This window comes from Apaloderma vittatum, unplaced genomic scaffold (assembly GCF_000703405.1).
Source record: "Apaloderma vittatum isolate BGI_N311 unplaced genomic scaffold, ASM70340v1 scaffold4796, whole genome shotgun sequence".
Classification (NCBI taxonomy): Eukaryota; Metazoa; Chordata; class Aves; order Trogoniformes; family Trogonidae; genus Apaloderma; species Apaloderma vittatum.
This window is the reverse complement of record NW_009723241.1, coordinates 39,093-62,356: the sequence shown is the minus strand read 5'-3', so window position 1 is coordinate 62,356 and position 23,264 is coordinate 39,093. Positions and strand designations below refer to the sequence as shown.

General features: G+C 43.4%; 1 protein-coding gene across 1 annotated transcript in view; it reads right to left on the bottom strand.

The window, feature by feature from the left end:
- EXT2 (exostosin glycosyltransferase 2) overlaps positions 1 to 23,264 on the bottom strand; it is a 69,835-nt gene that overhangs the window by 9,361 nt on the left and 37,210 nt on the right. The window contains exons 8-9 of the mRNA XM_009872027.1: positions 17,196 to 17,385; positions 5,120 to 5,286 (exon numbers count right to left, since the gene is read on the bottom strand). Coding sequence (XP_009870329.1) covers positions 5,120 to 5,286; positions 17,196 to 17,385 — 357 coding nt within the window. The remainder of the gene's footprint in view (positions 1 to 5,119; positions 5,287 to 17,195; positions 17,386 to 23,264) is intronic.

Genomic DNA, 23,264 nt, shown 5'->3' with positions numbered 1-23,264 from the left:
CGGTGAGAGCAGTTATTATTTCAAACATACAGATGAGGAGACCTGCCAAAAATCATACAGGAAACAAGAATGGGAACCAGATCTTCTGACTCCCCGACTACTACTTTATCCAGAAATCAATCTTTCTAGACAGTTCTAGGGCACAAAGACTGGGAGAGTATTTAGATAGGACCCTGCTCGAACACAGAGGGCTCTTGAAAGCAGAGGCGATTTGGAACTCAAGAAAGAGAATTCACAGGATGCTGTCACAAGTTGGTGCCACCGGCTAATTAAAAAGAAATACAGATTTCTGGCAGGCAAGCCAGCGAGGGCTTGAGGTACCTATTTTGACACGATCTCAAAAACTATTAATAAAGAACACAAATCCAAAAGGTATGGGCACTGCCTCTTCCAAACTTCTATTCCTTGCTTTCCAGGACTCAAAAAAATTAACAACTTGGTATTTATTTATTGTTGAAATGCCCATCTCTCAGCTGTTGGAAGGCACCACCATGCAAGCTCCGGAGGCTCAACAAAGGATTTGACAGAGCACTACAGATCCGTACCGTACCGGGCTAAGAGTCCTTGCGGAAGCAACTGCACGTGTATTAAAGGCAGCTGAAAGAAAGATTAAACTCAGTTCCCAAGGGACTCCGGTGCCTTCACGACACAAAACTGTAGATTCAAAACTCTTCTAGTTTTTGCCCTTGGTGTCATCTTCAAGAGGGGCACAGACTGTCTTGTGGCGAAGCTCAACGCTACCCTGATTCCAGCCTCTAAAAATTGTCCGTTCCATTCATCTAAAAATTGACTTGCTTACTCTGAACAAAGATCCCTTTTGCAAGTAATGCTATCAAAGTCAGCAGAAAAGCTTGGCTTTTTCATAACGTTCATCACTAGCTCATTCAATGGTAATCCCTAAAAAGGCTCCAAATAGCTGCACCCAGCTCATTGCCCAAATCCATTTGGGGCCAAAACTAACATACACGGCTACTGCCCATAAGAATAAAAATCGTGGTAACGATTCTTCTGCTACTCTCTGTTTTATACTATCGTCCGTTTTGTTGTTTGACGGTTGCCTGCAATTTATTAGTCTGTTAGGAATACATTCCATTTTAGCCAGTGATCTTATTAGCTTTCTTGCACTACAGAAGAACAGCCTGATTTAATGCTGGTAAGGGACAAATCGAAGGAAAAACACATTGCCAAGCGAAGAGGAGGTACGCTTCTTTCCAATGACTCTGCTAGACAGCCACGAAGAGAAATATTTTTGGATGAAGCATCTCCCAGATGAAAAGTCAAACAGAAGTCCTGACTTGGTAGGCTTACTAAAAATCTCGTTAGAGACACCAAGCGAAAAGGATAGCGCTTGTGTTTCCAAGTTGAGCTCCCCAAGGGACAAACAGTCTCACTAAAACACCCCCCGGTGTCCCCTTCCCAGTTTTTTCTGCCTCTGAGCTTCAGCTCATCCATGCTGTTTGGCTGTGCCACGAGAAAGAGCTGCCACAGCTCCCTGCCAGCACTTACCCATGGGTAAGTCTTTGGGTAAGCAGTGTTGGAATATTCCTCCTGCAAAGGAATGCTGAAAAACGTACTTTTAACAGACAAAGCGGGTATGGAAGAATTCTTCTAAAGGCATTCAAACGTTCTGATGATTTTAGCCTAGTGAAATGTGCAATTCATCAGAGAGTTGCCTTTTTCTAAAGAATGCCAGAGACACGAAGCACTGAAAAACAGCTCCGAGACAGAATAAGATCCTCTACCAGCAGAAGGCAAAAAGCTTCTTAGCCACGCACCCAACAATATTTTCTATGAACAAAACCCAGCGACTCAGAGCAACAACCCCAATTTTGATTACTTCTCTCACTGCTGTAATAAAAATACTTCGTCTCTGCAAGGACAAAGTGCTGCGCAAGTACGTAATAATTAACATTTACAAACTTCATATTGGAAACTGTTGTCCCCGCTGTTCAGGTCGAAAAAAGGCAGAGGTGGGAACACGGGGGCGAGCACTTTCAGCTTCTTGTTCAAACACCAAACCCTTGAGGAGCAGCCAATGGCTTTGCTTTAATTTTTTAAGATCACAACAACCTAAGTGCTCTTTTTCTTGCATCTCTCTGATACTCCCTCTGCGAACAACAGAGATCAGTTAGCAGGGAAAAAAGCTGTCTAGCCTTAACGGTTAGTTTTTTCCAGCGCCCCAAGTCCCGCCTGTGATTTCAGCATGTAACTTAACAGAAATACTTTTTTTCCGAGTCAGAATGTCACGAGTATTCTTCTGCTACCTTAATACAGCAGCACACAGGGACTATTTTTCTGCTTGCTCCAATAGATTTACGCAGTGTCGTAAATCACTGCACCGTAATAGCTCACTTTTAACAAGTAAAAAATGCCTGACACTTTGAGTGTTACTATAATTTTTTATGGCTGAAAGTGTACAGAGATCAAAGTTTTCTGGGTTTTTTTAGGCTTGCTCTATACATCCAGACAAGTCTGTGACAGAGGGGGTTTTGCCACATGTTTAAACGTAAAGTCTCAAGGATGTCAAGAGGCGAAAAGAAAATTACCAAATGTCACGTTTCCAGCCCTTCTTATGACCAAAGCAGAAGCAGACATACTTTTAAAAGAAAACTTTCTAGTAACATTATATGCTGCTACTGTTCCCTCTGGATTCTCCTGCAAATGAGTCAAGAGCTTGAGAGATACTTTTCTGGTAACACACATAAACAGATAAATAAATTATCACAGGCCGAGGACAATTCAAACATCTGGGAACCAGTTCAGGCCCGTCAAACAAGTCACAGACACTCAGGGGCAGGAAAGATCAATCTTGAGCCCCTGATTTCTGTGCCAGAGAGTAGGAACTACATCACCCGCCCTCTAGACCTGGAAAATTGTGGATTTATAAAATCATCTGCTGTGCTTTCCTATTCAAAGACATTTCTATTCATTTATTTTACAGTGAACAACAACGAAAAAAAGCAATCTTGAACTATAAGGACTCAAACTACCCATGGGTTTCTCTCAACTCTCTGCTCAGGAAGGCCTTTTCAGTTCCCATCGATGTGGCTCTGCAATAAGCTGAATTCCTAGAATCAAAAAAGGAATAGGATTTATAACAAAACGCAAAAAAAACCACACCTACAAAAGCAATAGCTTTTGGTCTGCCAGACTAAACAAGCTGGTGTCCAAGCAGTTACATTCACAAACTGAATGCAAGCGCTGTGCGACCAGTGTGGATGTTCCCCAGAAGGCCAATAAATTCACCAGCCCAGTGGAGCAGCCAGAGCCGGGGATGAAGGGTTCTAAGTCCCAACTGCCACCCAATCGCACCAGCTACAGGGGCACCCACCTCGACTTTCCTTTGCCTCTTTTCTTCTTTTTTTTTTTTTCCCACGAGGATAACCCTTTCTTGACTTAGCAACCGGACTCAATCCATGTGAAATTAGAGATAAGTCTCCACTGAGGACATTTAAATTAACGCTCCAGACATACGAGCACCAGCTGAAACTCAGCTGCAGCTTGAATCTCTGCTTCAAAACCCTGCAAGCCAGTAGCAAAGCCTCATTTGGAACCACTTACACAGTCACTTAAGGTTTTTTATGAAGCTTTTTTTGCCCCTTACTTTGAGGCGGCTCGATGAAAACGAAAAAAATCCAACTGCCAACGGAGCCAGGAGTTCCAGCGAGTGCACGTTACGGATTTGCTACCTTTCATCCCATCAGCTCACCCCCAAAGCCAGGAGCTACAAGCACCACCGCAGCCCGAAGTCGGTCAGCTGGCCAAACCGCCACCGCTCGATCGCTCGGCTGCGGCAGCTGAAGCACTCGGTGTAGAGCACGGAGCACAGAGAAAGCACACGTGGCCAAAACCCCTCTTCCTTCGGTTGTCTTCTCTCCGTTCTGTCTTTCACACTTCGTGTGCTAACCTGTCACTCTTAACCTGGCGAGGGAAGCATTTCCTTTCTGGAGACACGCGTGATAGATTAAACCTCTGTCTCCACGACTTCACGTCTCTGTTATCACTTCGGCATCCCTACATTACCACGAGCGGTTTCTTGAGGCCAAAAGCTCGTTACTTGCTAACGGTCTCTGTCTCTCGAGAGGGAGAAAGGAGCCATGTAAGTATTCGCATTAAAAAAATACCTCCAACATCTCTTAAAAAATACCTTCTTGTGTTAACAACTATGCTTAAGATTGTTAAAAGTGAGAAAACTGTCGCATGCAGTTTGCTTTCTACCCTTTAGAAAACTGTTTTTCATTATTTCGCTCAATTTCAGTAATAGTTTCATGTTGGAGCTCTCCTGTACAAAGCCCAGCGTTGTTTTGCTCTTGATATTGCAGTTACGGGCGTGACTAAACAATTCATACCCTTCTTAAAGCACGCCACCGCATTTTCAAATGTTTCCCATTTATTTACAAATACAGCACGTTGGTGGCAAGCACACATACGGAACAGAAACGTCAGGTTACGCGCTGCACCATATACTCAATGGAAGACAAAAATTAACTCACACAAACTAAAATTTGGAAAGGCAGACAACAGCAGTGAACTACCAAAGCACCTATGAAGACAGTCGCCTCTTGGCACTGCCACGGGTAACCAAATTGGACTTTTTTTTGCTGACACCCTGACTACCACAGCAGCTGCAGAAGCTTTTCCACTCTAAGCGTACGATCCGCACGTCCCCTTCCCTTGCATTTTTCAATTCCTCTTTTCGCTGCACTCCACGTCAATTCAGCAGGTCCTCGAGAGGCTTGCTCTGTTGCCAACACCTAATCTCGTCCATCAGGACACATTAACGCGGACAGCACTTCTCATTTGTCTGCAAACTGTTTGAAACTGTTAAGAAGAACGCAATTCAGTCTCCAGACTGCTTCCATTATGCTAATTACACGACGGTTTCTGGAGTCTCTTGGCATTACTCTGCCAGTTACTGAAACTTTTCTGTGAGCTGCCAGTTTTTTCCATAAAGTAATGACTACCTGTAAAACTATTTCAGCTGGCAGTGAACTGTTACGGTAAAGAGAGGCAACAATCTGAATCAGCGGACTGTGCAGTGATTCCTCTACTTTAAAAACACATGCAATGCTGAACTGGGTGCCTAGGAAACTGGGAAAAAAATCACCAATTCTCTTACCTCATAGCCAAACTGGAGTTCATCTGAAGTTAGCATAATGATATCATCATCGATAGCCAACACCGCTTCTGTTTCAATCTCATCATAGGGGAAGAAGCGGTTACTGAGTTTGTTTTCCGCAGTCCTGACGACTTTCAGGGGAACACGAATCTTTGGCCAGAGGGAATCTAGTGGGAAAAATCAAAAGAAGCGGAATTCAGTTATTATACTTTGCTTCTGAACAAGTCTGCACATCTATCTGCTCTCTACTCTTTTTTTCTTTAAGTCTTAAAAAAAAAGCTTCTTAATGGTATTCACCAGTCAGTGATACTATGTATTGGTTTAGGACACAAGGCAAGAAAAGATGTTTTACTCAACTGCAACTGTTTAGAAGAATTAGAAGCAGCAGAATGGAATCAGTGCCTGCAAGAAAGTTAGTTCTATCAAGCACTGAGAAAAATATCATATCATATCATAGAATGGCCTAGGCTGGAAGGGACCTCAGAGATCATTTTAATCCAGCCTCCCTGCCGCCAGGGACGCCACCTCTCAACTAGATCAGGCGACACATGGGGACTGAATGGGAATTGAACCCGAGACCTTAGTGTTGTTAGCCCTATGCTCGACTGACTGAGCTAACCGGCCTCCTAAATAAGTTTTACTGTATCAATTAAAAATCTAGACACGCCTAAAATGTTAACCGCTCCTGTGTAGATTCTGTGTGTGACTGATTTCTTTCATCTTCAGAGCTCTAAGTCACGGCGATCGCTCAAGCTGGATAAACGGAAAAGGTTTCTACTTGTGCCCTACGGCATCCTAACAGGCAGAACAGAGCACGGGAGTATATAATTATGAAAATTCACAAGTCAAACGATGCTGTAACTCCAACCCTGTAGATACACAAAACTGGACGTGGTTCACTCTACAGCAGGATTGGATTTCCATCTCTTGCTCTCTGCTTAACATGCAGCACCTCAAGTGTCACCTCAACAGTTTCTGCAGGCTTTTGTATACATTAAACAATTTTCCAAATCCTATTCTCTTCCTGCAAAAGTGTAACCGCAGAGCAGCAAGGTAAAAGAAAGAGAACTAGGGATCAGCCATTAAACACGAATTCAAAATGCACATATTTAATCCACATACATTTCCAGCCCAAAGCTTAATGCCAGTCGTTATTAACAGCACAATGCATACCAAAAGCACCGATTCATCAAAAACCAGCTTAATTAATAGCTAAACAAACAGCTGAGCAAGCACAAATGTGATTTGCTGGTTTCTTCCAGCTTTCACATAAAGACATATTTTAATGAAAAGCTGAGGGAAAAGAGCATAGTAAGATGAGTCTAAGTTCCTCATGAACAGCAGATGGATGAACACTTGAGTTTCTCACACTAGTGAAAGGGAGGGGATGACAATGGTATGTAAGAAAACCAAGGGAAAACACATTAAATCAACTATGAAGTGACTGCTCGGAAAATTTATAAGCTGTTCTCTGTGTCAAAACAATCACCTCGATAGGGGTGATCTTTCCACTCTGCTCGGCACTGCCGAGTGCTGCGCCCAGGGCTGGGCTCCCCAGTACAAGAGAGACATGGACAGACCGGAGAGAGCCTGATGAAGAGCCACGAAGATGATGAAGGTCCTGCAGCATCTCTCGTATGAGGAAAGGTTGAGAGAGCTGGGAGAGCTGAGCCTGGAGAAGGCTCAGGGAAGGTTTCATCAACACATACAAATACCTGCAGGGAAGGTGTAAAGAAGATGAAGAGAGGCTCGTTTCGGCGCTGCCCAAGGACAGGACCCGAGGTGATGGGCACAAACTGAAACACTGGATGTTCTGAACATCAGGAAAGACTTTTTCACTGGGGATGTGACCAAACACTGGTACGCATTGTCCACGGAGGCGGTAGAGCCTCTGTCCCTGGAGATACTCAAAAGCCATCTGGAGATGGTCCTGTGCAACCTCCTCGAGCGGGGAGGCTGGACAGGATGATCTCCAAGGTCCCCTCCAGTCTGTGATCCTGTGGGAAGTGGAGTCTGCAGGAACCGACACGGGGCCTGAAGCCACCGAAATTTTCATCAGTGGTCTGAAATCCATACCAATTGCCAGCGCCGTTTTGCAAGTGACACAACGGAGTCATGGAGACACGAAACACAGTGAGGACAGTTAAGTCATACAGAGCACTCTGGAGTACTTGGTAAACGAAAAACAGCCGTCCACATCTTGACATGCAGGTGAAAACTAGGACCAAAGCAACTTCTTCCCTACAAGTATCTGCTGAAAAGGATTAAGGGGTCAGAGTGGACATGAGTTCTCTGCGTGCTGCTTGGGCAAACCTGGAGTAATGAGATTTTCCCATATGTAGATGGGTAAGCAGTAAGAAATGAGGGGAGAGCAGAAGGCAAAATTCCCTGTATGCAGACATAGATGCTAAAATATTGTTCGATCCCCGTGTCTGTATTTCTCAAAGCATGTTGCAACACTGGAAATGGTGCAGGAAAGAACTGGGTAAGCTATTTCAGGCAGGAGAAAATACCTTGGGGCAGATCTTGGAGATCAATCTAAAAGAAGGGGAAGAAAAAAACCATATATCTTCAACTAACTGCAGAAAGACATAACAAAAAACAATGACTGGAATCAAATTCAAAGTATAAATAAGGCAGGCATTTTTTTAATAGTAACAGCGGTTAACCTCTGGAAGAAGTTACATCTCGTCTTCCAACAAGACTGAGTATTGTTACAGAAGATGCACTCCAGCCCCAAGTCATGGGAGGACTTGGGAGGAAAGGTAACGTGGTGACCCAGGACTGACAAGCCAAGCCAGATGATCTTACCACCCTTTCTGTCTCAAACTCCTGTGAACCTACGAACAGAGAGATTGTCAGCTGTTATCAAGATGAGCATTAGGAAGCTTGAATGTAAATTACGAGGATGTGGGGAGCTAATAGAGAAATTCAGAAAACAGCACGCCAAAATAAGATTGTCACTTGTGTGTTTTGAGAACGAAAGGAGGACAGTAAGACGGGCGCCAGTGAGAAAAAGCCACTGCGAGGGCTGAGGCAAGTGAAATCCTAACCTGAGAAAATGGGTTTGGTTTGTAAACAACAATATATAGTCAAATTCTGGAAGTGTTCTCAGCAGAAGGATCTGGAGAATGCTGGATGACAGACCACGCCAAAAATAAATGGATTACAGAATCACAGAATCACAGAATATTCGGGGTTGGAAGGGACCTCTGAAGATCATCTAGTCCAACCTTCATCCCAGCACACCCAACCACTACACCACAGCCTCAAGTGCTAGATCTACTTTTTTTTAAACACCTCCAGGGTTGGTGACTCCACCACCTCCCTGGGCAGCCTGTTCCAGTGCCTCACCACTCGTTCAGTAAAGAACTTCCTCCGAATATCCAATCTAAACTTACCCTGACACAACTTGAGGCCATTTCCCCTTGTCCTGTCATTAGTAATTAGAGAGAAGAGACCAGCACCAGCCTCACTACAGCCTCCTTTTAGGTAGTTGTAGAGAGCAATAGCTACAATTATGCATATGCACTTCCAATTCTGTAAGAACCCGGGATCGGGTCTGCTTCCCAGACGGCTTCGCCCTCTTCCCACTCTCAGTCTGTGGCACCAGGAAGAAAGTCGCTACCAGAGGAGAAAAGCTGCTTCATTCCAACGTGTGCAAGTAAAACTTGCTCCCAGGAAGGAGTGTCCACGGTCGTGTTTCCAAACCACAGGCAGAGCCTTCAAAACTCAGTTTTTCTTGGAGCTGCGTTTCAGAAAGAAGGATTGGCACGTGCCAGCAGCCAAAAGAAAGGAGAAGAAATACAGAGTGATATTTACTGGCGAAATTTGTACTCGGTTTCCTAATCTAACTGAAAATGGACTGTGAAATGCACCTTTCTCTGGCTGGTCTCGCAGACCACAGCCTGTGTTTGACATGAACACAGGTTTTTGCCCTCTTCTTCCAGCGGAAGGCAGGAGGCATCAGCCCAAACACCGACGCGCACGTGACACTGATCACCTCCCAAACACACCTATCACAGCCTCGTACGGACTGCTTTGCCAACTACTTGAAGACCTGAGGCTAACTGTCTGTAAATATCCCATTATAACTCTAGAATAAGTATCAGATAATTTTAAGCAGCCTGCAAGATCCCCAAAACACTGTCATGAGTGTTTCAGTAGAAATCAACTGCTGTTGGTACAAACTCCCATTGCCCTTTGTAAATCTGTAAGTATGAACAAAATTTACATTTTATACTCTTTTACCGGGGCTTTTCTTCCCGTCGCGTGTGCCACACATAAAGAAGGAAAAAAAAGAGGATCAAATTGCAACAAAGGTCTTATTTCAGTGCAGGAATACACTTGAAACAAAAACTGAAAAGTCACTAGGATTGAAAAACAGTAATTCAGAAAAGCAAGCGAGCATCATGGATGCTTTAAACTTCTAGCTCTTTGGAAAATCAACTATTTGATACCTTACTAACCAACACGCCACTTTTACAAAAATATAGTAACAGAGGAACAAGTATATGAAAAATGAAGGTGTAATTAATTATAATCAGCATGCATCTCAGATGCCAGCAAATCCTGTTAAATTCACGATTTACCACGGTGTTGGGAAGTCTCTCAGAATGATCAATTCTCAAAAAGAGGTGTGTCGCTGTTAAATATTTGCCTTTGAGAAACATAATGCAAGGACTCTGAATTTGGAAGGGAAAATATCAGCACTTTGGAGAAAGTCAGAATCAGGCTGTTGGGGTACCAGGAACCCTGCAGCCGATGGCTACCACACCTACCGACATAGAAGCGAAAGGGACATGTCACAACACGGCGACACCAGGTCGTTTTGGCAGCCTGGGGGAAAGAAAAAAGGAAAAAAAAACCAAAAAGAGACTGTCACAAAGGAGAGCAGGTTCTGCTCAAAGATCCCAGTTTTCAAAATTAGCCCAGCTGCAGGAACTCCAAAAGAAATATACAGTCAATTAAAATAAAAAGACAACAGCTACTTCAGAAGTCAAAGGTTTCAAATCCATCAGGAAGGTTAAAACTGTCTTTTTTAAAAGACCACAAAGCAGACTACTGGTACTCTAAGGTCCCTTCCAGCCTAGGCCATTCTATGATTTCTTTTCTTTACATGTAGGAGGAACGTGGCTTAAAGAGAAGTTAAGAGACGGGGTCTGCTACTTCTGCAGTAACACACTCTGAATTTTCAGAGACTTCCCGGCAAGTTATGAGAAAACTCAGCACTTGCAAAACATGGAGAAAATTCTCAGTTGAGTAGTTATAACAAGCACGGTAAATGCTTTATTCTTGCAGTAAGAGGGCACTGCATCATTGTAACAGAGCATGTCAGAGAGAAGAGAAGGCCAAGAGAGGAGGCAGGTAAGTCTTAAAAGACAGCAGGAGAACCTTTTAAGCACATAGAAGTGAAAACACACGTTTGGAGTGAGAATTATTCTTTTAAAACCACAGAGGACTTTTTGTGATGCAGCAGAAGTAAAATAAGAGAATCAAGCTCTCTTGAGGGCGTAAAAGTCAACGTATTATGTAGAGGCTGAATAGAACAGGCACCTCCTATCACACAGAGTACAGAAATAATGACGAGAGAGGACACACTTTGCTTTTTGGCAGCAAGACTTGAGGCACTCTCGGCACCTGGTGCTGTTTAGGACAACGGATGCAGCCGGCTGCAGGAGCTGCCCACGGAAAAGAGCACGTGGTTCTTCGGAGCACAAACCCAGCCCTTTCCCAACTTGGCCAAACGTAGCTTCCACCTCTAACGACCTTACGATCCCTAATGACCTTAGGATCCCTAACGACCGCCCGCACAGCTCTATTTCTGGCCAGCAGCCCGCAATCCCACCGTCACGTCCCGCAAGCCCGCGTCTCACAGCACATTTTTCAAGTAGGATTTCAAGATGGTTTCCACCAGCTGCAGGACCAAAATTCTGCCGTCGTTACGTTGTCATTTAAGACTCCTATATAGAAGAGTGGCAAACCCCTCCATTCACTAAATCTGCATTTCTCAGCTACAGCTCCCAGGGAATTACATGAAAGACGTAAGAAAGAGAAGGGAGGACAGTGGTGACAGAGAGGCAGCTTCATTATATCCTAAAGGAAAACCCCCTCGTACCAAAAATCCCTTTCACTTCCACACCCACCCAGGTTCACCGTCAGATATTTTTAACAAAAGCAATGGAAGCTTATTTCTACAGGAAATTCCCTGCTCTGATTTTTAAACCTCCGTTTCCAGTTCCAGCTTTCAACCTAGGGAAGAGTGAGAATGGATACAGCTGCTGTACAGAGCTAACTGATATTTTGGGACCCCCACTCCAAGTAGCATCAAGCTAAATTTCTGTCCTTCTTTTCCAGACGTTGCAAAACGTTCCAAAGGCGATCTGTGGAGGAGTCAAACCATCAAGAATTAGTTCCTTAGCTAATCAAGGCAAGTGGCATTAAGTCTTTTGTCAAGACACCAAATTAATTCAAAACCTAAAGAGAAGTTTGAAAAACCGTTCCTACTAGTGCTGGCTATTAAAGGCACAGTGTACGAAAGAAAATTACCACTGAAGAGTTTTTTCATTATTTAAGTTAATACTTTCTTAAGACACAGGAATCCACAGGATACTCAGGTTCCTTACCCCCAGTGTTTTATACCGATGTTGGCCTTTAACGAGTACCAAATTGCAATACAAAGATGATTATCCCATCCTCATCGACACGTTGGTTTAGGGGGCCGGTTAGCTCAGTGGTCTGAGCACGGTGCTGACAACAAGGACCAACACCGAGGTCGCGGGTTCGATTCCCGCTCGGTCCCCATGTGTTGCCTGGTCTAGTCGAGAGGTGTCCCTGCCCATGACAGGGAGGTTGGATTAAATGATCTCTAAGGTCCCTTCCAGCCTAGGCCAGTCTGTGATTCTATGATTATATTGCAGGAAAAAGCCTTACAGTCTGTATCATATTTCAGATTTATCAGTAGCTGAGCTTGAGGAACCACAAACGACACAGAGAGTACACATTCTTTAAAATACACTTTTCATCTTTATAAAACTGAACCTAAAAAGGAATTTGTAGCTTATTGCAGATTTACTAACAGTAATGTGTTTATACATTTTCACACCACTTACGTGGCAGACAAAACAGTGTCTTCAATGGCCTGAAGCAAACGTGATGAAACATGGGGGTAAATTTCTATCGCAGGCTATTTTCTTGAATTTCAAAACTTTTCATTTATGTTTGTCTAAATGGGTAAGGCAGAAGTGTTCGGCTGATGGAGAAAATGAAAAAACATCCTGCCTGCGCAAATATTCCCAGCAGCAGGCACTTGGACCACAATGTTTGTTTTAACGGACACAGAGTGAGTGAGGAGAAAAAAAAAAGTGTTTTTTTCCCCTGTAATATTACAAACCTTTTAAACTTTTTATTAGTATTATACATGCGGTCATGGGCCTGACGGCATTACTGTCGGGTTGACAGGCTTCTTGCACAGCCTGAGAATTCTTGCATACCCTTGCATACGGCTGAGAATATACACAAAACTCAAAGACACAGAGCAGAGAGATCCCCCAAACCTGTAAAGAACTTAAAATCTGCAAGGTGATTCTATAAGGTTCCCAACTAAAGTCGTCATCGCCTGTGGTGTTTTCTCTCTGCTCCTTCAATATTTTTCAGCGCTCTGAACACTTCAAAACGTTTACCCAAGGCGTTGCTCATAGATTTGTCTGCCGCAGTTGTCGTTTTTTCCTAAGATATTGCTCCTATTTTGAAGTTCAAAACCAGAAGATGGGACTCTCGGTTTCCAGTCTCAGAACATGCAGTGAACTTTCCGCTCCCTTACACATACCTATGTCTATGGGAATAACTAAAGAATAAAGTGCAGGACCTTCTTGGAAAAATTTCTTGCTCCAAAGTTGAATTACTGAGTGAAGCCTTCACCTCTAAAGCTGTAAAATTGGAGCACCCAGTGAATCTACTATTTGTAAATGTTTTGAAGGTACTCAAGTCTACAAGAAGTCACTCCCTTTATTATTTATATTTTAATATAGTTAAGATTTTTCTTTGATTTCAGAGCAGATATTAACTTTCTAATTAGAAATCTCAGCATCTACCTAATAAAATCGCCAGGAATAATGCAACTTCCATAGCAGTTTGAAACTACAGGTCTCAAAGCGTTATCATCTGAGGCAACACTGCCCTACTCACTTCATGGACATGGAAACTGAGGAACAGTGAGAATTGAGTTGCGCCCATTCCGGGGGCAGAAGTTGCATCTGGCGAGAACCACATCTACCCAAGAAAAAGACCCCGAAATGTTGGGTTTAGCGCTCATTAATTGGTGTTTATTTTTGAAGAACTTTGTGGGACAGCCATCGCGCAGGGATGGCAGAGCAAGTAGGAAATCAGAGGTTGGTGACTAAAGAACAGACATTGAAGCTTGTACTCACCGCCTTGTGTTTCCTTCCTACTCAGTGGAGGGGAAAAAAGGTGCTTCTGGGTAAAACAAATACCTAACGCAGGCTAGCCAGGCGTGCCTGCTCGTTTTCACCGATTCTAAAGGAAATGCAAAGCGACAAGCTCAGGCTTGGCACACGCAGCTCCCCAACAGTTTAAGTTACGAGAGTGCTCCTTGCAAACTCACAGGACAAAGGGAAAACCAGCCTTTAAGTTGGGATTTCTAGCCCGTATACACGCAGCTACTTTTTCCCCCAACTTGACACTTTTGTATGGTACTCGGGCGAAAACTTGGCAGCCAAGCCTTTGGTTAATCCGTTGCCCTCCGAGACGCTTTATTTCTTATTGGCTGACACGACAACAAAAAAAAAAGCGTTACTCGTGTCAGAGCTGCACCTGCCCCAACATCCCAGACATTTTCAAGCTTTCTTCCACACCCTTCGCGCCTTAAATTTTGTACAATATTTACAACAGGATATTTCATTTTATTGAATATTCGAACTTCATTAAGACACGTGCAGCACAGCAAATTTTACTGGGTTTAACCCTAAGAAAAGAGTACGACTGCTTGCTTCCTGGGGCTTGGCAACAGGGTCCAGATCACACTTACCAATAATTAAATACTTTATTGAATAAATACATGTGAAACAATAAAGCATTTTAATACTCTTATAAAAGTTTAAGATATTTTGAAAGGCTTTTCCAACTCAATTTGAAGTTTGAGTACACACAACAAAAGAAGACAGGCTAGTTTAATGTAATTAGCTGACTTCATGCAGCACTTCTATCTTTAAAGTAAATTATTAAATTATAAAGAACACCTAATGCAACCACATGGTGGAGTCACTATGCCTGGAGGTGTTCACAAAACGTGTAGGTGTGGCACTTGGGGACAGAGTTTAGTGGTCATAGTAGTTGATGGTTGCACTTGGATGATCCTAGAGATCTTCTCCAACCTTAACGATTCAATGATTCTCTGATTTTTATTCTGATTTCCTCTAAAGTCCTGAGCTCACTGAGTTTCATTACATAAAGGCATTATTACAAATGCACAAGCATTCATTAAAAAAAAAGTAAATCCCAAACCAAACAATGTTAACTTTAGTATTTGCATGTACTTCAAAACTTTCCATTGTTAGGGACAGCCTCCCTCAATTTCCAACCCGTATTGCTCCAAGAACCACGGCGCTTTCGCTTATATTATTTTTCTGGTGGTGACAGTGGCGAGAAAGGCGCAGCCACCCGTCACGCTTGTGGGGCGCGACGCCAGCAGCACCTCAGGAGACCTAAACCCCCTTTCTCCACTTCCGACTCGTCTGCCCAGGCAAACCAAACAGAACGCACAAAGCCAAAATGACAAAAGCCAAGGTTGGCTTCTGTACCCAAATGTCTCCCTTACATGGCAATGGCCAGGAAACGCAGCGCTCGCTGCTCGGGGAGGTGAAGCATCTCAGCTTGCCCATACCCAATTAAAAGCAAATAGCCATAAAAGTGCAGATACTACTGTAGGGCAATAAAACCAGACTTTATCAGTGACAGTGGTGCACATTACAGACTTCAAACTCATTCCTTGCTCTAATCCATCAGAAACTTCCTGGCTTTAACAGGCTATAAACAGCAGAAGCTTTGAAGTCCAAGGATTAGGATCACTAACAGACAGGCTGACCGAGAGACCGGCCCGAGAGCCAAGTGGAATGCCCTGCGTGGATCTGGAATAAGACAAGTTCATTTAATCAGCCTGACCTCTCTCTAGCCACAGGCCAAGAGATTACAATGGTTCTAACAGCAATAAAGGGACAAGGGACGCTAGAAACAAATAACTATTTGCTTCGGCGCAGTGCTTAGGCTGGTGTATTTTATTTTTTAAATTAAGTTATGACTTAGTGGTCAGAGGCAGGAAAAAAAAATCAATCACACTTTTAATTTTCAAGACCTTCTGCACACAAGATTAATGGAACGATTTAACAAAAAAAGATTATTCTCATGATTTATTTGCTTGGACTCTCCTGTATCTCGGACTCACTCAAGGGAAATGTGGGACAATCCATTTGGGTTCAATCCACCTGCAGCCAGCGCTCACGGAGCTGAATATAACACCGAGCATTTCCACTTCTAGGAAAGAAACTTCTGACCGCAAAAATTCAAGTTATTATCAATTTATACGCAGCACTTCTTACTCTCAAGGATTGCAGAACATTTAATAAACCACTAAAAGTTGAGCATCGCGGTACTACAGACCACTTTTTAAAGCGATCAGTAAAGCGACTCTGCTTTAAACTGGTGCGAGTTGCCAAAAGGGCAAACGAGCCAAGCAAACAGTAGCAACAGCACGGCTCTGAGAAGATGAGAAATGGAGACAAGGGGTCAGGGATTAATTTTTCGCTATATCTTGCCACTGTGTAGAACAGCTATGGAAAGCAGCAGCAGCTGAAACCCTGGAAAAGAGAATTACGAAGCAGGGAGTCCTAACGACATTCTCCATTCCCTACAGAAGAATCCACAAGGCAGCAATTTTTCGAATATGTGTTCCTAGAAGACAGTATTTCTTGTCCCACCAAATCACCACATTTTCAGATCAGAGGGACAGATTCATACGTACAGCACGCAGGAAACAAACTCATTTCAAGCTACTCTATCTAGAGTAGTTAATTAAAAATGAGAAGAGGTGTCTTGAATTGCCCAGAATGATGCTCAAGAGTTTCGTACTAGTGTTCAGAACTTGGAAGAAGCTTGTCGTAGGGAGCAGTAAGAGTGGAAATCAAATCAGCAGCCTGAGGTTCTGGCACAAGGCGATGCAGCGTGCCTGGCCAGCAGATACCCACGCCAGTGAAGCACACCACAGCCACTGGAAATTCAAAAAATTAAGTCAGAGTTTTAGAGCTCTGAGTTCACACTGGAGTCATTAACACGTTTTTAAAACCAAATCTTCTTCCAAAAAATCTACACGTTAAAATTATCTGGGAAAAGGCCTGTAAATGTGCCCTTGTTTTACAATAACCATGAATTAAAAAGACTTTGAAATATCATGCAGACTTCACCAGACTGGCTCATAAAGATTATCAAGAGCGAAGCAGCATGTGTTGCAAAGAAAAACATTTTAAAAAAAGGCACATGTCTTGTTTCACCGGGCTGGCCGCAGCATTTTCACAAGATACTTGGGCACTGTGGGAACTTCTTTTCAGACACTCAAAATGTCCTAAGTTTTCATCGCATCAGTCAAAATAGTCGCTTATTCAATAGCTCCAACCATTCAACTCCAACTCGGCTGCTTTGAACCACGTTTGCCCTAGTCTAGCAGAAGTAATACTGCGACGAGTGTCTACAGAGAAATAAAACTAAGTGTTGACAAACCCAAGGAGGGTCCCTCCATATCACTCCCCTCAAAGAAAGTTAAGGATGGAGGCGTTGCTCTATTGCGTCCATTATTTTTGATTCAGAAGTTGGCAGCGCAACCATTGCTGTGCTTTTCTCTTTCCATCTGCTTTGGTTTCTCTTGTTTCACTCGCAAAAACGTTTGTTTCGAGAGTAACCACAGAATACTTTTTGAAAGAGCGTTAACAAGGCAGAAGGGCGGTCGTTCTGTGAGAGGCGTAAGACCAGTCCCACCCTCCTCCACCGCACCTACCGCGACGGGCCTTACCTTCTGGGGGATTCTTATTCTGGTTGTTCCAGACAACCAACAATTTGGACAGGCTGGGCACTTTGGACACCTCGGTGATGACTCGGAACAGGCTCTCCACTCGGTCGTAGGTGAGAACTATGGCTGTGAAACCTTGGGACTGAGGCGGGATCAGCGGCAGGAAGAGGGGATTGCTCACGCTGCTCCATTTCTGTGAAGGAAAACAGGGAAACAATTGGATTTGAAGTGAATTCTCAGAGTAGGGGTTAATTATTACAGCAGGGAGTCATCCACACAGCCAGCACCGTCACATTTGGAATTTGCTCAGATCAGGTAGGTTGACTCTCCAATTCTGGCAATGGTGGACTTCAGCTATTTCTCAAAGTCTCTATTCTAACCTCTTTCTTAATTCCATTTCCATTTTTGCCTAGCTGTAACGCAGGAAACGAGAAGCTTCAGGTAAAAAAATTAACAGGCAGACAGACTCGTGGACAAGGAAAACCACAGTGAACGTCGAATGCAGCTGGCATGGCTCAACTCTCATTTACTGATCTCTGTTTTGAAACATTTACATTTATAGTCAAGACTCAATAAGCCAAGAGAAACTTAATGAGCACTACAATTTCAGAAGCGAAACAGAGTTAACAGCAACAAAAGCAGCAAAAACATGAACCTGGCATCAAACGTGTACCCGAGCAAAAGAGGCAAAAGCAAGCACTAAGAGGAATAATGTGCCAGCTTCCGGGTAACTGTGTGGGTTCAACGGTGCAAAAACATACCTGTTGCATTTAGAAAAAGAAAAAAAAAGGCACGAGACGCAAAGATGAATTTCACGGAGTTATCTACACCTCGTGAATTTTAACCAGGGCATCCCTTTTAAGACCTTAAAGGCCTTCCTTCCACACGCTGCTTGCATAAGGCGGCCAGCTCAGCTGGCAAAAGACAAGACAGACCACGAAATTCTCGCCGAACGTGCCAACCTCCTCTGGAGCCGAGAGCGCGGGGGAGGAGGCAGCGAAGGGACCATTCCACAGGAATAAAAGCGCCGGCGTTGCAGTGTCAACTTTTCCATTCCAGCTGACGTTCCAAGCAGGGGTCGGACACAGCAAAGGGAAGGGAAAAACGAGACCTTTTGGGACGAGGTGAAAAGGGGAGTTGGGAAAGCAGAAAGCGAGCGGCGCTGTTTTGCAGGCAAGTCTTGAATCCCAGCCTGTAAAAACGACGAACGCTCAGAAGAAGTTAATAACTGCCAGGAGTTTGCAGAAATACTGCGAGAACCTCCAGCTAAACTCGTACTAGAAGCCTGCTTGCACCAGGAGGAAAGCGAGTTTACAGACTCCAGGCTATCAGCTCCTATTTGCAGAAAACAAACTTGGCAATTTTGCCTTATTTAGTCTTCAAGCTCCCCAACAATCCCTTTCCTCATGTTTAGCGGATCTACGCCTCTAAGTAGAATAATTTCATGGACGAGGAGAATACTGAAAGAGATCGGAACATTTTGTCCATTTTGGTAAAGGAGGAAAAAATCAGGATGTGGACACGACTTCCTTCTAGGAGCACATCGACACCGGAACAGGGAAGGTAAATAGGTGACGTAGAAATGAGATGCTTCAAGCTAAGCGCAGTTTTACCCAGGATGGTCTAAGGGTCTGTTCGAGGCGAGGATCTTGTCAAGTAGGAGCAATACCTTCCTGCAATAGTTGGAGAGAGGGGCTAGTCTTCAGCTACATGTACTTTATCCAGTCTGGTACGAGCAGCATTCAACTTCATAAACTGTTTGTGAGGGTCTTAATGGAAAGCACGAAGTTCTGGGGGTTTTCAGCTGTTGTAGGAGTAAAGAGGGTAATGTAGAAATAGTAAGAGTGCAATATTGAATGCTGGTTGATAAAAGGGACGTGGCTACCTGTGACAGCAGAGGACGACACCCAGCAATTCAAAAAATATAAATCCATCACTTTAGCAATTCATACGCGCAGAGACAAGGCTCCTTTCACATTATTACATTTTCTAAAATTAAAGCTTTTGTACACGCTTTTGTCCATTTTACAAGACAAACGGTGACTCCCTTGATTTCGCTGCAGCTTCCAAAATTCCTACAGCAATTCACAATCTAAATTTCACCAGAGCATAATCCACTCACTAAAGCTTTACAAACTCGTTTCTACACAACCCCCACCCCAAGACCGCTATTACCCAAATGACCCTTATAATGGCGAGAAGCTTTTTAAATCATTCAGAAACTTCTTTTCATTAATACTTGAAGGAGAATTTTAACGTCGTGTTCAGCAGAGTGCCGAGAAAAATCGTATTTTTTTTCCCGACAGAAAGAAATAACCGGTAAACTATGGACAATGCTGTATTTGCTACTTATTTGGAGTACTGCCACTGAAATTAATGACTCCCACTTGAAGTTTTTCTAGCAACCTTTTCTCTCTGGCCACAGCATTTTCTCAGCAAATCACCTGTTCTAATATCCTTGTAGAAGGATTATTCCTTTTCCGTCACTAAGGCTATTTTAGTTACTTAGAGGAAAAAAAAAATAGATGCACATGTGTGCTCTCACACATACATGTCTAAAAAAGTATCATGTAGCATCTTAGAAACCTTAGTTTTAGGTACATTACTCAAATTCCAACTTTTACCACTTTCAGAAAGGCATGGAAATTCTCCCCTGGCTGGTTATAACTTAGGAAAAATAAGGCAACTTTTGAGGTGGTTTTGCTCCTGCATCTACTAAAGGATGATGGAGGGAGGGAAAAGCCTGTAGACGCGCACTAATGGATGGGAGAATCATGCCTCTCGTTTGAGAGAAACATTTCAAAAAGGCAATTAAGCATCTCTCAAGTGCCATTAAGAGCCAGCCCCCTGCTGCCTGCCTGAAGAGTGTGTCTACAGTCTGAGACCTCTTGACCCCACTTTCTGCAGGAAATCGGGCAAATTCAAGCCTCCGTAATTTGCTAAAGTCTTCCAGATTCCTGCTTGGGAAAAGCAAACCGTACAGGCAATTAATTCAACGGCAACCTAATTAAATCTCCATTACGGCAGCAATGCACAAAATGGATAATGACGTGGGGATGGGTTCTGCCAGTCACCGCTCAAGAAACCAAGTGCTGAAGGAACTTTTGCTCCAGTCCCATTTTTACGAAAATCCTTCATGGAAATTCACAGGGACTCTCACTCTCTCAGAGAAGAGCAAACAGCAACAGCTGATTGATCATCCATCACCTTTCTTTAACAAAGTGCTGACACTCAGCTATGGGTAAGACAACCCTTCAACTCTTGCCCTCCCACCTAAGACCATTAGAAGAGCCAGGATAATTATTCTAAGATTAATAGGCTGTTTGCTGTGAATCATTTTTATGGGCAAAAAGGATCAAGTTCAAATACCAGTTTCCTAAGAGTAACCTCATGTCACTTAACATCTTGTGGTCTTGGTTTTCCGACAGCTCCCCGCAGTTCACACGAAAACCTGAAGTAGCAGCTCCTGAACAACAGCGAGAACTCAAGAAAAGCCTGAAGCTGGAAGAGAGGAGGATTCAGGAATGGGTACATACACAGGGCAGGACTCCGACTGCTGCAGCTGGGAACGTTTTCCACAAGTGCGCAGGTCTAACAACACCTTAGAAATCCAGCAGCTTCCTTTGCTATAGATATATCAGATATATAGATATATCTCGGTCTCCTTGGGAATCCCTCTTGAGAAAAGGTTAATATCTTAAGGACAAGGTATCAAGGGAGTGGAATTCTTATATTGTGGGATGCTTAAGGTTGGACTCAACGCGGAGTCTTCAGGTTCAAGTTCACAGAGAAGTTTTAAACGGATCGTTCTCAGGAGGATGCAGAAGTGAGATGGATGGGAGCTTCGGGATGTCAACGAGCACAACCAGCCTAGGAACTGGCCAATCGCGACAAACACTAGAGTACTGAAGGTACTGACAATAAGACAAGGTCATACCCCGAAACTCTTTCTGTGGGTGTACGCCGAGTCCCACTGAAAGACACCTGGAGAAAGACACAGCAGACACGTTACAAAGCCCATCACAGAGGGGTCTCCAGGAAAACCAGGCTGCGCAGGGTGTCCTGCGTCACAGGAGAGAGTCAAGAACTTGCCGGCTATCATTCAGTGAGAAAATTCAGCAGCAGCACATGAGAAGAAGAAAGTATCACTGCTCCCACGAACGAGACAGTCAGCTTTCCTCTCCGTGGTTTTTCTCTCCCACAACTAGACTAGTTGTGTTTCACTAGTAGTGAAGCTGCACAGTTTGAAAAACAGCAGCTCAGTAAAAGTACAGAGGTAAGGACAACGGTGTGTTGAACTCCAACAGTAGCTAAGCAGCTCTTCCACACACCTGAGCAAAACAGAGACATATCCCCTGTCTCTCTGGGTACGGCTTTTCCAGCTGGGTCATTCCGAGTATCAAGCTAACCTCAATATGGTTTCAATCATGAATTACCAGACCATAAAAGCCCTTTGATTTATACTATTTTGCTCCAATTATTCGTGATAAGTTCCTACTGAATACTTTGAGAAAGTATTTCATCCTGCTTCCCATCCTCGAGCGATCATCGGGCAAACCCAAAGGAGTTAACCCTCTCTACTTCCCCAGTGCCAACCGCAGTGCTTATGCTCCCCAGAATCACGAGCCAGCTCGCAGTGGTCCCTATTTCATGTTCTGATGAAGACTAGAAACCCTCCTCAAAAAGAAAAACTAGCCAAAAGACACGCAGGAGTTTCTACCTATTCCTCCTTGGGTGCTGAAATTGGATACTGCCATGAATCAGGAATTTGGATTGTCAAAATATAGCACTCAGCTACAACATTAAGTTATTCAGCTTCTTTTTCGTTTGTTTTGTTTCCTACCAGCTGTCTGAGCCTTTTCTGACATAATCTACTGGCTGAACACATTCTTTGAGCTTCAGGCTCATCTCTTCAGCTCCTTAATTTCAATCATGTGTCAAAAGAATCAAATAGCAGTGAAGAAAAGAATTATCAAGACCAGAGTTCATGCTACAGCTGCCATAATACTTAGGTTTTTGGAATGCCTCCATCAATGTTCTTGCCATTCTTCTTAAAGAATAATAAGAATATCGTATCATTATAACCTTAATAAGAGTATTCAAACAATTTGAAAGAGAAGCAAGAGAAATATCTGCGTTCTTGTGAGTGTTTTTATGGTTTTGTTTGTTTAGATTTAAATCAATTATAACAGTGGCATTACCTGGAGACTGAGAGCTGTAAAATACCAGTCAGAGAGCTCAGAAACAGTTTAATTGTTTAACAAATGTTGACTATCTGGTAACTGGCAGAAGCCCCACAAACTATTCCGTAAATGAACATCCTGTTCAGGCTTTGCTACATGACTGGCACTTACTTTTTGCACTAGGATAACTTGGCTATTTCAGTTTAAACCAAATGATGGTGTTGTTTTCTGCCTCACTGGGAGAAATGAAACCTGGCATGTTTATTGTTCAGCATAGCAATATTCTCAAGTGATTATTAAACTACAGTCTTTATCATCCAAGGTCAAAGTTCAAAAAAACCCCCAAAAAAACAACACCCTTTAATGTTTTGTAGGTTTACATTATAAAAAGGCTTGAAAGAATTTCAGCAAAAGCAACTATCTGGAAAAAACCCTCTTAGTAATTTTTCAGAAACCTGTGTATGTCAGCAAGGGACTGGGCAAAGTAAGAGGAGAATTTAAATAATTGGCAAAAAAGCACAGGTGAGAAAGTAATTTAGCTCTGTTAGAACATACCCAAGTACTTCACTGAAGATAACAGATGATACCTCAAACCCTAAGGGGTAACCACCAGAACGCAAACCGTAGCCGTGGTTGTTTTCTGGCTCACCCGAACGTAGCTGATGGCTCCTGCCTACTGGCCGATGGCCGGGCCAAGCAACAAGAAAGGCATTAGACTGCCTGAGACACAAAGGGCACAAGCAGGCCCCAAAAACATCCTTCGTCCCTCTTCATTAAAGGAGGAAATACCCTACAGGGCATTTTTTTAATGGAAAGTACTACTCTATAACATATTAGCATGTTATACACTATGAGGCTTCCACTTCCTCAACGGGGCAGCGGACAAGTA